This window comes from Elgaria multicarinata, chromosome 8 (genome assembly GCF_023053635.1).
Source record: "Elgaria multicarinata webbii isolate HBS135686 ecotype San Diego chromosome 8, rElgMul1.1.pri, whole genome shotgun sequence".
NCBI classification, from domain to species: Eukaryota; Metazoa; Chordata; class Lepidosauria; order Squamata; family Anguidae; genus Elgaria; species Elgaria multicarinata.
In genome coordinates, this window is record NC_086178.1 from 87,075,222 (window position 1) to 87,088,974 (window position 13,753).

General features: G+C 38.4%; 1 protein-coding gene across 1 annotated transcript in view; it reads left to right on the forward strand.

The window, feature by feature from the left end:
• Positions 1–13,753, forward strand: part of PRKG1 (protein kinase cGMP-dependent 1) — a 705,793-nt gene that overhangs the window by 439,430 nt on the left and 252,610 nt on the right. The window contains exon 4 of the mRNA XM_063132952.1: positions 1,232–1,337. Coding sequence (XP_062989022.1) covers positions 1,232–1,337 — 106 coding nt within the window. The remainder of the gene's footprint in view (positions 1–1,231; positions 1,338–13,753) is intronic.

The window sequence follows — 13,753 nt, forward strand, 5'->3', positions numbered from 1 at the left end:
CCGGGCCCCATTCAGAGTGCTGGTATTAACATTTAAAGCCCTAAACGTCTTGGGGCCAGGTTATCTGAAGGAACGCCTCCTCCTCCCATATGTACCTGCCTGGACCCTATGATCGTTCTCAGCGGTCCTTCTCCGTGAGCCCCTGCCAAAGGAAGTGAGGCAGGTGGCTACTAGGAGAAGGGCCTTCTCTGCTGTGGCACCCCAGCTGTGGAATGAGCTCTGTAAGGAGGTTTGCCTGGCACCTATGTTGTACTCTCAGCATTTTAACAATCTATTAATTAATTTTAACTTTGCTGTTTTGACTCTGTATTTTAAATTTGTATTTCTGCACTGCTGCTGATTTTATCCTGGTTGTGCTTTTATATCGTATTTTATATCATGTGTTTATACTGTTTGTTTTATACTTTGAATGGTTTTAAATTTTGTGAACCACTGAAAGAGCTTCAGCTATTGGGCAGTATAAAAATGCAATAAATAAATAAACAAATAAATAAATCTGAGGTGGAGTGGCACTCCAGTTCAATATGTAACATTTATATTAATTGCCATATGCAGATAAGACTATTGGGTTTTTGTGTTTGTTTTTGTTTTCACAGCTTCTTCTTACAATTCTTTTTGTAGTCTACATACTTCACTTCACATCAGTTGTGAATGGGGCATCCTTTCACTTCTTCTCTCAGCCAAAGTCACTTCTTTTCACAGCCATATGCAAGGAAGTGTATATGTACTAATCACAACTGATGGCATCATGTATACTTTGTTATATTGTGTAATGGTACTTATATGAGTTAGAATCCCCGGTCAAAGTCCAGCAATTTCCACTGTTAATTTACTAACTATATCATTTAGCTATCTTTTGAAGTGGTCATTGAGTGTCACAGAGTTTGTATGAACTTACCTAATGATGGTTCTGATTAAGAAAATTACATTTATATCTTTCTTTAACCACTCTTTGAGGATATGACTTTTTCCAAAGAATTGTATCAAAATGCATCATTAATTCTTTGAATCAAATGATGACAATAACTGGTTGTTTTGGGGTCAGGATAATACAGGTGAAATCCGTTGCCTGGTAGCTTTTGTTACTTAGTTTTTCATTTTAAAGTTTGAGGGCAGAGCGTTAATCATTCTCATGCTTTCTCATTCCCTCTGCAATTTGAAAAATTGTGTTATTGTTTTTAAAGAAGAGAATTTGCTCATTAAACTTCCCCCTTGTCTTTTTTTTTTCCAGCTCTCGTAAATGTGAAACTTTGGGCTATTGATCGGCAATGTTTTCAAACAATCATGATGAGGACTGGCCTCATCAAGCATACAGAGTATATGGAATTTTTAAAAAGGTATGGCACTTTCCCCCCTTCTTTTAAATGCACACTAAATTTCCCGCCCTTACGATTTGAGTTTGTATGTGTGTTGTTTGCAGTGTGGAGGTCGATAAATAACGAGACGAGACATGTACAGTGGGGTTGAACAGGGCCACATTTCTTTAAGATCTGCAAAGGTGGAAATCCTATAAGGCATCCAGTATGGCCTGTCTTCAGGCCCTTCTAAGTTGGGCAAGCCATTCATGGCCTGTGGGTTGGCACTGGACCATTCGCCTTCCCCATGGGCCTGCCCCTTGTGGGGTATGGAGATCTTCTGGTGTCACCCCCAACCCTGGCCGCAGGGCTCTGGGTTGGTGAGAAGGGTTGGCTTCAAAGGTAAGCCTTATCTCCCAGCCAGGCTGTGGGGCTCAAAGCTGGGCGGCCTTCAGATCTTACCAGTCACCTTAACAGTGCCTATGAATGCTCACCATTCCCAAATCCTGCTCTGGATGCCCGTGCCTATTAGCAAATGTGACCAAACTGAGAATCAGACAAATCAACCTATATAATACTCCTTAGCTGTCTTGCAGTGTGGAGTAGGCGAAAAAACTCATGAACCATTCAGAACATGAGTAAAAAATTCCTACTCAGCCCCCTAATGGCAACCAGCAAGCTCTCACTGCCTACAGAGAGGGAGGGAGGGAGCCGTGCAAACAGAGAGGAAGCTGGGAGGGGTGAGTTCTCTTTTATAGCCCCATTAGCCCTCTCCCAGCCTGGTGGCACCTTACTGTGCTGAGCCTATAGCTGGCAGGCACGTCTCGTCCCTCTCCCCTGCCCGCAAAGGCTTCCCCATGCTCAGGCTGTGCTGGGCCTGGCAGAATTGCACTTTTGTGAATGCAGCGTAATGAGCATTCCCTTCTATTCATCATTTTTAATTTTCTGTTTATCTGCATGCATGCCATAAGAGTTTGAAGAAGGGAAAATAATTACTGAACATCTTCATTATTGTTCATTTCATTTCTGTTTACTTCTTCTCAATGTAACTATTTTTCTGCATGGTTGTTTGTGGTAAAATTTACACCGACATTGAAATACAATAAGCATATAAAGATAACTTTTTCTATGAGTCAAAGATCTCTCATTTAATAAAAGACATATTGAAGAAATAAAATAATTATATTTCATAAAAATGGTGTATGACCTAATTTGTAAGCTTAAAACATATTTTTGCATATCTCCATACAGAGGCAAATCTATAAAGCTTCACTGAAACAAAAGTTTTTTGCTTCAGGCATTTGCAAAATATGGGTCAAATGAGTCAGAGAAGAAGAAAAGCATAATGATATGTCTTTTTATCCTTTAAACTTGAATTTAATCTATTAAAACCTACAGTCCTAAAACATAATAAACCTTCCAGCATATACATAAGATACATAGTTTCACAATAGTTAAGTTGATTAATATTTGTTCAATATATTGTCTTTTAATTAAAATTATCAAAGATTTTAACAATGTGATACTTGTTCAGAGAAAAAAAGAGGACCACATGAATCCACTAGAAGAACATAAGTAGCCAATAAGTTACCCCATGTTGCCTGAGTAACATATTGGCATTTTGCCAGAGGTCGCTTATGCTAGCACTACATCAATGGCGTAAGTGAAGTGGCAGTGGGCCCATTCAGAAGACACCTTAAACCATGTCTTTAACCATGGTGGTTAAGCCAGAAAGCCAGGCCGTGCTCAGAAGACACCTTAAACCACGGCTTTAACCACAGTGAATAAGGTTTCTGCTTTATTCACTATGGTTAAAGCCGTGGTTTAAGGTGTCTTCTGAACACAGCCCAGCTTTTTGGCTTAACCACCATGGTTAAAGCCATGGTTTAAGGAGTCTTCTGAATGGGGCCAGTGTTGGATACTGCTCAGTGTGTGTAAGCACATTGAAGATTGGGTTGTATACCTTCTCCCCTGCTCTTTAGTGCCAGGTGTTCAGTAGATGAAGTTGAATTCAATATAGTAGTTTTTCTATTTCTGTTTTAAATCTAGAATTATATTTTAAATTTTTGCACTGCAGCTAGGTTCTGTTTGGCTATTATTTTTTATTTTTTTGAATTTTTTATCTTGTATTTTTTTCATCTTGTATTTTATGGTTTTAATTGTTGCAAACTGCCCAGAGAGCTTCAGCTGTTTGGCTGTATAGAAAAGTAATAAATAAATAAATAAATAAATAAATAAATAAATGATTGAAAAAATCCCTCTCCTGAGAACAGCATGTTCTCACCATAAGCTTCCAATCCAGTGTCCTCTGGAGTCTGTGTGTGGCCAACTGCACATGGATGCCCTACATGCGCAGGCTTCCTGATTCACTTCATCTAAAGGTAAAGCTCTGCACATTCATGACTCTACTGAATGAATTAAGAATTGGAAGCATATGGGCATATGAATTTGCCTTATTTGCTAAATGATAGCTTTAGTCAACCGAATAAGCCTAGTAATGTTTATTCCAAATGGCTAAAGCTCTGAGGCACAGGTCTTTCCTAGGATCTTCCTTTTAATTGGAGATGCCAGGGATTGAACCGGTGACCTTTTGTTTTCAAAGCATGTGCTGTACTACTGAGCTATGGACCTTACTTGTGGAGACTGAAGTCTTAAAGAATGAATTACTGCTTTTCAGCTGAATATCTGAATATTTAATTCAGCAAGATAGTGCTCATAGCCTTTCAAAAAGTAGCCCTTGATACTTTATCTATGTAATATAGTTTGTTATGGCTGAGACAGTAATCATTATGGCAAATTTTGTAGTTGACATGGCTCACTTGCTTAAATTATCCAGAACTATTTCCATTATTTGTCTCAAACTTTGGTCTGGATTGTATGGGTTAATGGGTTAGGTAGGTTGATGGCCCTACTAATTCTGAACCTTCCATGCTTTACTGCATGATTATTCTTTATCAGCAATATGGGCCTCTGGTTTGCAATATAGGACACTTTGGTTTGAAAATTTGTATTTCTTGGGACTTCCATATAATGGGTTGGAATGAGTAGAACCATTGAATCAATGGGACAAGTTAGGCATGACTGATGAAGGCTAGTTTTGTTAATATTCACAATAAAAAGGAGGAAGTTTAACAAAAAAATTTAAAGTGACTGATCAAGGCTACAAGTCATCATGGCTTTATATTTTCCCCAGTATCAGGGGCAGTATGCCTCTAAATACCAGTTTCTGGAGAACATGTGTGGGAAGTTGCTATTGCACCCATGTCCAGTTTTCCATAGGCATCTGGTAGGCCACTGTAGGAACAGAATGCTAAACTTAGATTGGCCTTTTGTTTGATCCAGCATGGCTTTTCATATGTTCTTATGACTAAGACTAGACCTGCCAATATCCTGGGGATCGCCCCGAGGTCATCTCTGTGCGTTCACATGATGCACAGGGGATCCGGGAGCAGGGAGCCATGATCCCTCCCTTGCCCTGGGATATCAGCATAGCCTTTTAGCCTGCTTTTTCCATGGTCTCGGGATAATCCTCTGGAATGTATGGGCGGGTGTCACAGTTTGTCCCAGCTCCTCATGAGGAACCAGGGTTGTGGGGGGAGCAGGGAAATTATTATTTTTTAAAAAAAAAAAAATACACCATACCCTTTTCTGCACAACTGCTCGTGCATTTTTTCTTTGAAAAAAATGGTGGGCACGACGTCCTGTTCTTCCTAGGACGTCACGTGCCACATGTGGACAGAGGGGAGATCTCGTGACAACCACATCGTGAGATCCTCACCCCTCAATTGCGCTTGACCAGGTAGGTCTAGCGATGGCTAAGTCTAGATCCAGTCCATTATCTTCCCAAAGATACAGTGCTCTTTATGTCTATTTTTATTTACCCAGGCGTTGTGGATTATTGTATTGTTAGCTGTTTCCATAATTTCAGTTTGTTTAAGGTTTTATTTTGTTTTAAATGTTGTGGATGTGTTTATATGGATGTATAGACACCATCCTGAAATCCAGTTTGGGATAAAAGTTTATAAGTTTTTAAAATGTGAATATATATTAGATGCATCTAAAGGAAGAATGGACAAATAATTCTATTGATACAGCATGTCACTTTAGCACATGTCTATCCATAAATCCAGTCCATCTCACTTCTGCCTAAATTGTGAATTTTTGTGTGATTAAAAATTAAATTTAAAATGTGCATTTACGTATATATTTTAAGTACATTTTCTTTCAAAATAATATGTATTTTAATCTTTTTTTTTTTTGAGCCAATAACTTCTTTGGAACCTATGGAAGTGTGAATAAGCTCTGAATTGCACATTAGTCTGAGAGTTGCAGAATAGAACAGTTTGTATCAGAATTCACAAAGATCAAAGTATAGTAATCAGTAGTATTACTCTAGACAGGGGTTTTTTTTTTTTTACTGTTATAATTCTGCTTACAGCTACTCATTTTAAAATATGTTTGACTCTTCAATGCGGATATAATCAGTGATCTATATAATTAACGGTCACAGTCAGCATATCCTGCACAATAGCCCATTTCCACAAGTACCATTATATGATCGAGGATGCAGCAATGTGGAATATGGACAGTGAAAAATAGACTGGATATGTAGTCTGGAAAAATCTACAGAAATGCCATATATTCAAGGAAGTTGGCAAATCTGAACTCTTAATTTATTAAAGTTGGTTATTTTAATAAGGTTTTAGCACTTTGGAACATTCCAATAATACTATGGATTCTACTCTTCAGGCTATTTAAGAAGATCTATGTAAAACTGTTGTCTTGTTTTTCAAATCCCTCACTCTTCCTAAGCATTGTCACAATAACAAACCTGTCACAGCAGCGCTGTCTTACATGATTCCAACCTATAATTCTATAATAGGAAGAAACAAAGCATCGTGACTGGAGTGGATATATTTTTTCAGTTTGACAGAAAACAAACAGGGGAACTTTAACACTAGGACATGGACTTTGGTCCAGCAAGTCATGTTGCTGAAATTCACAGACTTGCTCTGCTGCATTGAGCCCCAAAGCACAGAGAAATGACAAATGATTTACTGAGATGTGCAAAACATCAAGCTGTGAAAACTGAAGAAAGTACAACTGCAAACTCATAGTAGGATCAGATATGCCACATAGATTTTGCTTCTGATCAAATTATTATTATTATTATTATTATTATTATTATTATTATTATTATTTCTTTCTCTGAAAGCTATTATTAAGGCTTCTGAAAACTGTTGATTGGTGGATGTTTAATGATGAATTCTTTGCCTATTAACTAGCACAACAGCCTTTTCAGGACTGATGGGTGGGGTAATCTAATAAGCCTAGCTAAAACCTAGTTCTCAGTGAGGTAGTGGGTAAATTCAGACAAGTTAGTTAATGCAGTGTGAAAACTCCACTCAACAGTTGAGTTTTTAAAGGGTACTCCCCACACAACATGTTCTAACTCCACCATTGTGTGATTGTGGGCTACCATGGAGTTGAGTAAAATCCATTGTGATGTTTGATTGACAGTTCCTCCGCCAACTCTCCTCCCCTGGTCCTCCCTATTGTATCCCATCAGCCATTGCTGGAAAAAAAAACCCACAACCAATCCCAGCAGTTCTCCTAGAGCGGCATTCCTTCCTTTTGCCATTGTTGCCAGTGAACTCTGTAGCCAGTGGGAAAAGACAATGCAACTGAAAACTCCACAGAGCCTGTCACACAACATTCAACAAAACCATTGTGCAGGAACTCTCCTCTGCACAGAGTGGATATTCTGTGTGGAGTATTTTCGTGGAGTTTTCCCGCCAGACAACACATTTGTCAACAGTGGTATAAAAACTTCATTGTGGAGTTCTAAAACCACTGTTGAGAAACGTGTTGTCTGAACTGAGCCAGTGAAGCTGTTTCTGGACCATACCACTTGGGGGTAATGCTTGGAGCAAGAGAGGAAAGGACAACTTAATAATGTATGTATTGTCATTTGTATTTTAAATGTTTAATATTACAGCAGGTTTAATTATATATTTTTTACTTTTATATGGTTCTCTTTATTTGTTTTAATTGTATATGTTTTTAAATTTGTAAAGCCGCCTTGAGTCCCAGGATTAGGAAAAAAGATGGGATACTACTACTACTACACTGCTTATTTAAAAAGACATCTTGAAATAGTATACAACATATTGTAAATAGGTTTGGTATAAATTGAAATAATAATAATAATAATAATAATAATAATAATAATAATAATAATAATTCAATTTATACCCCACCTATCTACAAAATACCCGAGGTGGCATGTTGTATACTACTTCAATATGTCTTTTTAAATAAGCAGTCTAATAGTAGTAGTATCCTATCTTTTTCCCTAATACTGGGTCTCAAGGAGGCTTTACAAATTTAATAACAACAACAACAACAACAACAACAACAACAACAACAACAAATAAAATCATCCAAAATTATAACATTTAAACATAGAAATTACAAAAAAAAAATCAAAATATAAAATCTTCAGTCAAAACACTTAAAAGCAGAGAAGTAACAGTAAATCAAACAAGCCAACCATTGATACCTACCCATTTTAGCAAAATCATAATTCTTTGTAGGCTTCTAAAAGCACTAATTAAGAAGCCCAAACAAATGGTACTGGGCCATTGTCCTCCTCCCTGCAGGTCCCTTTGATTCAAGTACTGGGGTGGGGGGGACACATGAGGGGGGAAAATGGAGCACCATAAAAAAAAGAGATCCCTAAAATAGAAAATTAGATATTAGGGAAAGGGTTCTGTCTGTTCATTGACTTCTTGCTTTTGTGTGGAGATTTGTATGAGGAGCAATATGTTAGTCATGATGAACTAAAGTCCCAATTCTTCTTAGTGGGTCTACTCTAAGAAGAACTGATGTTGGATTTTACCCGCTGAAGGCTAGTCTGTACTTATACTGATCTATAAGAATGAAGAGCATTCTTAGAGTAGAAACCATGGAGTCCTTTCTCTCTCTCTCTCTCTCTCTCTCTCTCTCTCTCTCTCTCTCTCTCTCTCTCTCGTGTGTGTGTGTGTGTGTGTGTGTGTGTGTGTGTGTGTGTGTGTGAGAGAGAGAGAGAGAGAGAGAGAGAGAGAGAGAGAGAGAGAGAGAGAGAGAGAGAGAGAGGCCATGGCTAGACCAGGCCTATATCGCAGGATTGTCCCGGGATCATCTCTGTGCATCCAAATGACACACAGGGGATCCCGGGAGCAGGCAGGGACGACCCCGGGATGATCCTGGGATAATCCTTAGGTCTAGCTAAGGCCCAAGAGAGGCAGAACTAGAGACATTAAAAGTTTCACCTGTCTGTATTGGTCTTGAAATCTGTTATTTCTGAAATTACTGATATATAGGGACATAGCAGTTACTGTCTTATTCCTTTGTTGTCTTTGGTCAATGCTGGGGGGAAATGTGACTTGAGTACGCTGATTAAGTTATTATCTTGCCTCTGTATTGTGCCATCAGCTGCTGATAATTACTTTTGTTGAGCTTGGTTTCCATCTGTCTCTGAAAGAAAAAAGTCGATCTCCACAGAATCCAAGCTCATTGTTCTGAAAAGATCCCAAGACACCAGTTATTTTCAAGTTGTACCATAGGATATGTATCGTACAAGACGAAGTGTCTTCTATTTCAATGTTATACAAGATAACTTAATCAAAAGTTTCAGTTGCAATCTATGTAACAGCAAAACAAAAGAATAGCTTTTCAGTATTATGCTTGTTTCTGTAACCCATCCCTTTCACTCTTAAATTCCTTCCATTTTGCAAAGCTCCTACGTCATGACTTTAGTTGGCTTTCTCCTAATCGGAAGCATCTGCTATACTTCAGATGTATGGAGGGAGGGATCCATCTATTTTCAGTCTGTGTCCATTTCCTATGTGTCTATTCATAAGGCTGTCCTATCCTATTTATGGATCCATCTGTGAGTTAAAAAATAAAATCAAGAAACTTTGCATTATTTTATAACAATTTTTTTTTCAAAATATACATATTTGTGCACATCACGGCCTAAAATAAGTGTTTGGTAGGCCTTTCCCCCTAAAAAGCACATTTTTATACATATCTTGATACGTTTTTTAAAGAAAAAAAATGCAAAGTTCATAGAAGTGAGAAAATGAAGTGTGTTCTGTGTTCCCATGTATTAGCCAGGGAAATACAAATCAGGACATTTCGCTTAAAAATGTTGATCAAATGAAATTCTCAAGTATCCTTGTTCAGATGAAGATATATTAACGACAGTCTATGTCCATTGCTTGTCCTCCTTGGTTGGTCTGTGCCAATCATACTGAGTACCAGATCCTCTCCAGGGTTTCAGACAGGAATCTTTCTCAGCCTTACCTGAAGATCCCAAGAACTGAACCTGAGATCTTTTCTTTGCAAAGAATGTGCTCTACCGCTCAGCTACCGTCCTTGACCATATACTTTCACCAGCCAGTGTATATTTGCATCCTAATTTATAAGACAGATTCATCTCAATGATTTTTACTTTAGCCTTTGAATATATACATACCAGCTGGTTTCCTGCAAACACAGTTCACAGAGAAAAATAAAACTTCACAAAAGATTTAACTTAACTAAAGGTATACAAAGACGTTTAAAGTTATTTTGTTAAATGTAACAACTGGAGACTTCCTTTCTGAGCAATAACTAAACTTTGACTGGGTTACTTTTAACTGTAGGTGTCCCTTAATCCCTTCATGCTTTGTTTACAGGCCATATGTTACTGGCATATCATTGTACGTTAGCCTGCACCTGTGTTTATAAAGGTGTACAGAGACTTTATTGTGTTCATAATTATATAATTATATGCCTACATTATATGCTTTTAGACGACAGGTGAAGACCTTTTTATTCTCCCAACATTTTAACAATCTATAAATTTTAAATAACATGGTTTTAAATTTGTAATTTTGCATTGCTGCTGTTTTTATCTGGTTGAGCTTTTATATTGTATTTTATATTATGGTTTTATACTGTTGTTTTATACTTTGAATGGTTTTAATTTTTGGGAACCGCCCAGAGAGCTCTGGCTATTGGGCGGTATAGAAATGTAATAAATAAATAAAAAATAAATAAATAAATAATTGCTCCAATTTACAATTAATTTTGTTTGTTTCATTATATTTGACTTTTTTATATTTAAAATAAATCTTTATGGTACGTTGCTATAGAAGACAGCCTAATTCTTTTTTTTAAAAAATTATGCACCTAAAACTCCTGAATTTGAATTATAGTGAAAAACGTTATTCCTGGAATCTATGTGTCAAAAGCTTTCCTATGATGTATGTTTTCATGAGAATTGATTAACAGGAAGGCAGTCAAAAAGGGATGACCAACTAACTCCCAACTTTGAATTATATATAAAAGATTTATAATGTCTCTGAATCTTGTTCACCAAGGCCACAGCTAGACCTAAGGTTTATCTTGGGATCATCCAGGGTTCGCCCCTGCCTGAGCACTGGATCCCCTGTGTGTCAACTAGATGAACAGGTTTGACCCCGGACGATCCAAGGATAAACCTTAGGTCTAGCTATGGCCCAAGTTTCATTATACTGAATATTTCTTCAGCTACTTACTATCCAAGTTTTAGGACTGTGCGAGCCTTGGGCCTCAGATTTGGAGTTCCGAGGCCCCAGTGGCCATTTTATGACAGAATTGACATTTTACTGCACAATCCAAGGATTCTGTACTGTTGAACGGGCCTACCACTCCCAGCATGTATCCTGGGAGGGATTGACTTATCGGGGGCCAAGAACAGCAGGCACTTGTGGCCTCCCTGCTGCCATCACTGTGATCACCTTCCCACTGACATGATCCAGAATGCGTCAGTCCTTGGAGAAGTTACTGCATGTTCCGCAGGCGCCCCACAGCTGCCTGCTTCCCCCAAGAGTCAATCACTTCTGAGTGTGTGGATCTTGGGGGAAGCAAATGGATGTAGGGTGCCTGCGGAGCATGCAGCAATCGCTCCAGGGACTGGTGTACTCTGGATCTCGCCAGCGGGCAGGCCATCATGCTGGCGTGTGGACAATCACGTCAGCAGTAGCTGTGATCATGAGTACCTGCTGTTCCTGGGCCCCAGTAAGTTGATTCCCTCAGGCAGTGTGTGCTGGGAGTTGTAGGCCCTTTCAACAGTGTGGAGTCCATGGGCTGTGCAGTAAAATGGCGGTTCCATGATAAAATGGCCTCTGGGCTTCACAACTCCACATCCAAGGCCCGAGGCTTGCAGAGCCCTACTAATTTTATTTTGGAAGAAGGAATGGAAACATTGGTTTATTTTAAAGGAGATTTCCAAAATTATGAACCCAAACAAATGATAGCTGACTAGTTTCAGTGTCTCTCAGAACTAGAATTTTATCTCTCTCTTTTTTCAAAGTGATTATGCTTTGGATTTTAATAGAGCTTTTCTTTTAAAAATTGTCAAGATTAATTTGGTTGCAGACTTCACAGAGGCTGCTCATCCTTAATTTGAAAGCAAGCAGTTATGTGACAGAAGTTGAGAAGAGCTTTCTCAAACTGGCCTAGTTTAGATGTAAATTCTCCAGATCTTCTAACGTTCCACAGACCCATGCACCCTGTCTTTCCTCATAACTTTCATGCCAATTCCCCATCCCTTCTGTGGTTCACTTCCACCCTCGGTTAGCATGATATCTGCAATGCTCAGCTAGATTCTATTGTATGCTAATGCTAACCAGATTCATTTGTAACCCCACTTCTGACTATGATTAAGAGCACAACTGTGGATGGCATTAACTATGGTTAGCACAGATTTACATATAACACCATAGGAAGGGGGAAATTATATATAAAAAAGGAAGGATGTACATAAGCTTGCAGCATACTCTCGATCTCCCAGTCGTAGTTAGAGATTTGTAATCAGCTTCGGATTAAAATTGTGATCTTTTTGCTGCTGGAAGTGGAACTCAACTGGCACTGTCATCCCGATAAGCTCAACACTTAAAGAAGTCTTGCTGCACTGTTTAGACACCATTTCCTGCTTTTCTCAATCTCCTTCATTGTCTTGCCTGAAACAGGTCACTTGTTAATAGCAGTTATGGCCCCATTTGCTTAAGGAATGAGGATAATTATGCTTTGGTGGACCCTACAGCCAGTTCATACATCTCCCATCATTTCATTACCCAACAACTGAAAGTCTGAATACTCTCCAGTGTACCTGAAACGTTTTAACATTGTATGGCACCTCTACCCATACTTTTGGATCTGTAATGGCTCTTTCACACATGCATGTCTTCACTTACGTTCAAGTAATAAATATGCATAGGTGAACAGGGCTTTATGCATTTGCTCTAAGGAGTATGCCCTGAAGGTTTCAGCATTCACAATCCCCCTAGAGTCGAGGAAGAGTGTACCTTGTACTAAACTGCTTGATGCTTTGAAGATCACTTCCTGCCTAAAATTATTCACACATAGCGCTGTCAAGTAAGGGAAAAAAAGGATGAAGTACGATAGAAGGATTTATTTCACCATGGACAGGTCATCTTTGAGTCACGTGTTATGTGTGAAAGTGCATACTTTTTCCGACATGAAATGGGCTCTCAAGGGAGTACACGGCACAAGTTTTATACGAACAGCAGGCCACTTCTTGATTTTCCTCTCCTATTCCATATTGCGCTTTTACTTTAAGTGCAGCTGGAAGTCAAGACACATGAGGATTATTTTGAAGGCAGTTTGCTTGTAAAGAACTGAAAGTAAAAAGGTGTTTTTCAGTAAAACTCTGAGCACAGACAGGCAGTGGAGCAAAACCAAATGAATGTGCCAAAGTATCAAGCTGTCAATTTCACACTGCCCATTTTAATACTTTTTTTTTTCTTGATCAGTTGGCTTTATAAAAAAATAAATAAAAACAGCACAGGATTGGGATGACATTTTGACAATTTTACCTTTTGGTGTGAAAGTTTAATAGTCACATCTCAGCTTAGCTAACACTGAGCAATGACTAATAAAATATGTAAAGTGATTTTATGGCATATTTTTGAACACATGCGCTACTTAATCTGGACTGTGTCTTTTGAGGGGGGCGTCCCCAAGGGTGTCTCCTGTAGTGCTAATATGCTCCAGCAAAAGAGGAATTCATTGAGAAGTGAGAAGGATTGTTTGTGCCTGTTCTGTCGCATATTAAAAATGGATCGCTGCTTTTACACAGGAGGAAATTTGAATAATGGAAGCTAGCAACTTTTCTTTAACAAGTCTGTCGGGATTTATATAACATACCTTAGGCCTACTTACAGGTAGTAAAATGATTTTAAATTAGATATTCACTGTATTCAACATTTTGATTAGTAGAGCTTTCGCTGGTTCTGTACTCTCATTATAAAGTTCAGGGACATCTATGAAACACTCACTTTAATGCAAATGGGAGCTACAGATGAAGAATCCATGCATATCAATAAGAGATTATACCAGGAGCAAGATGTGATTCAGGGTGAAAG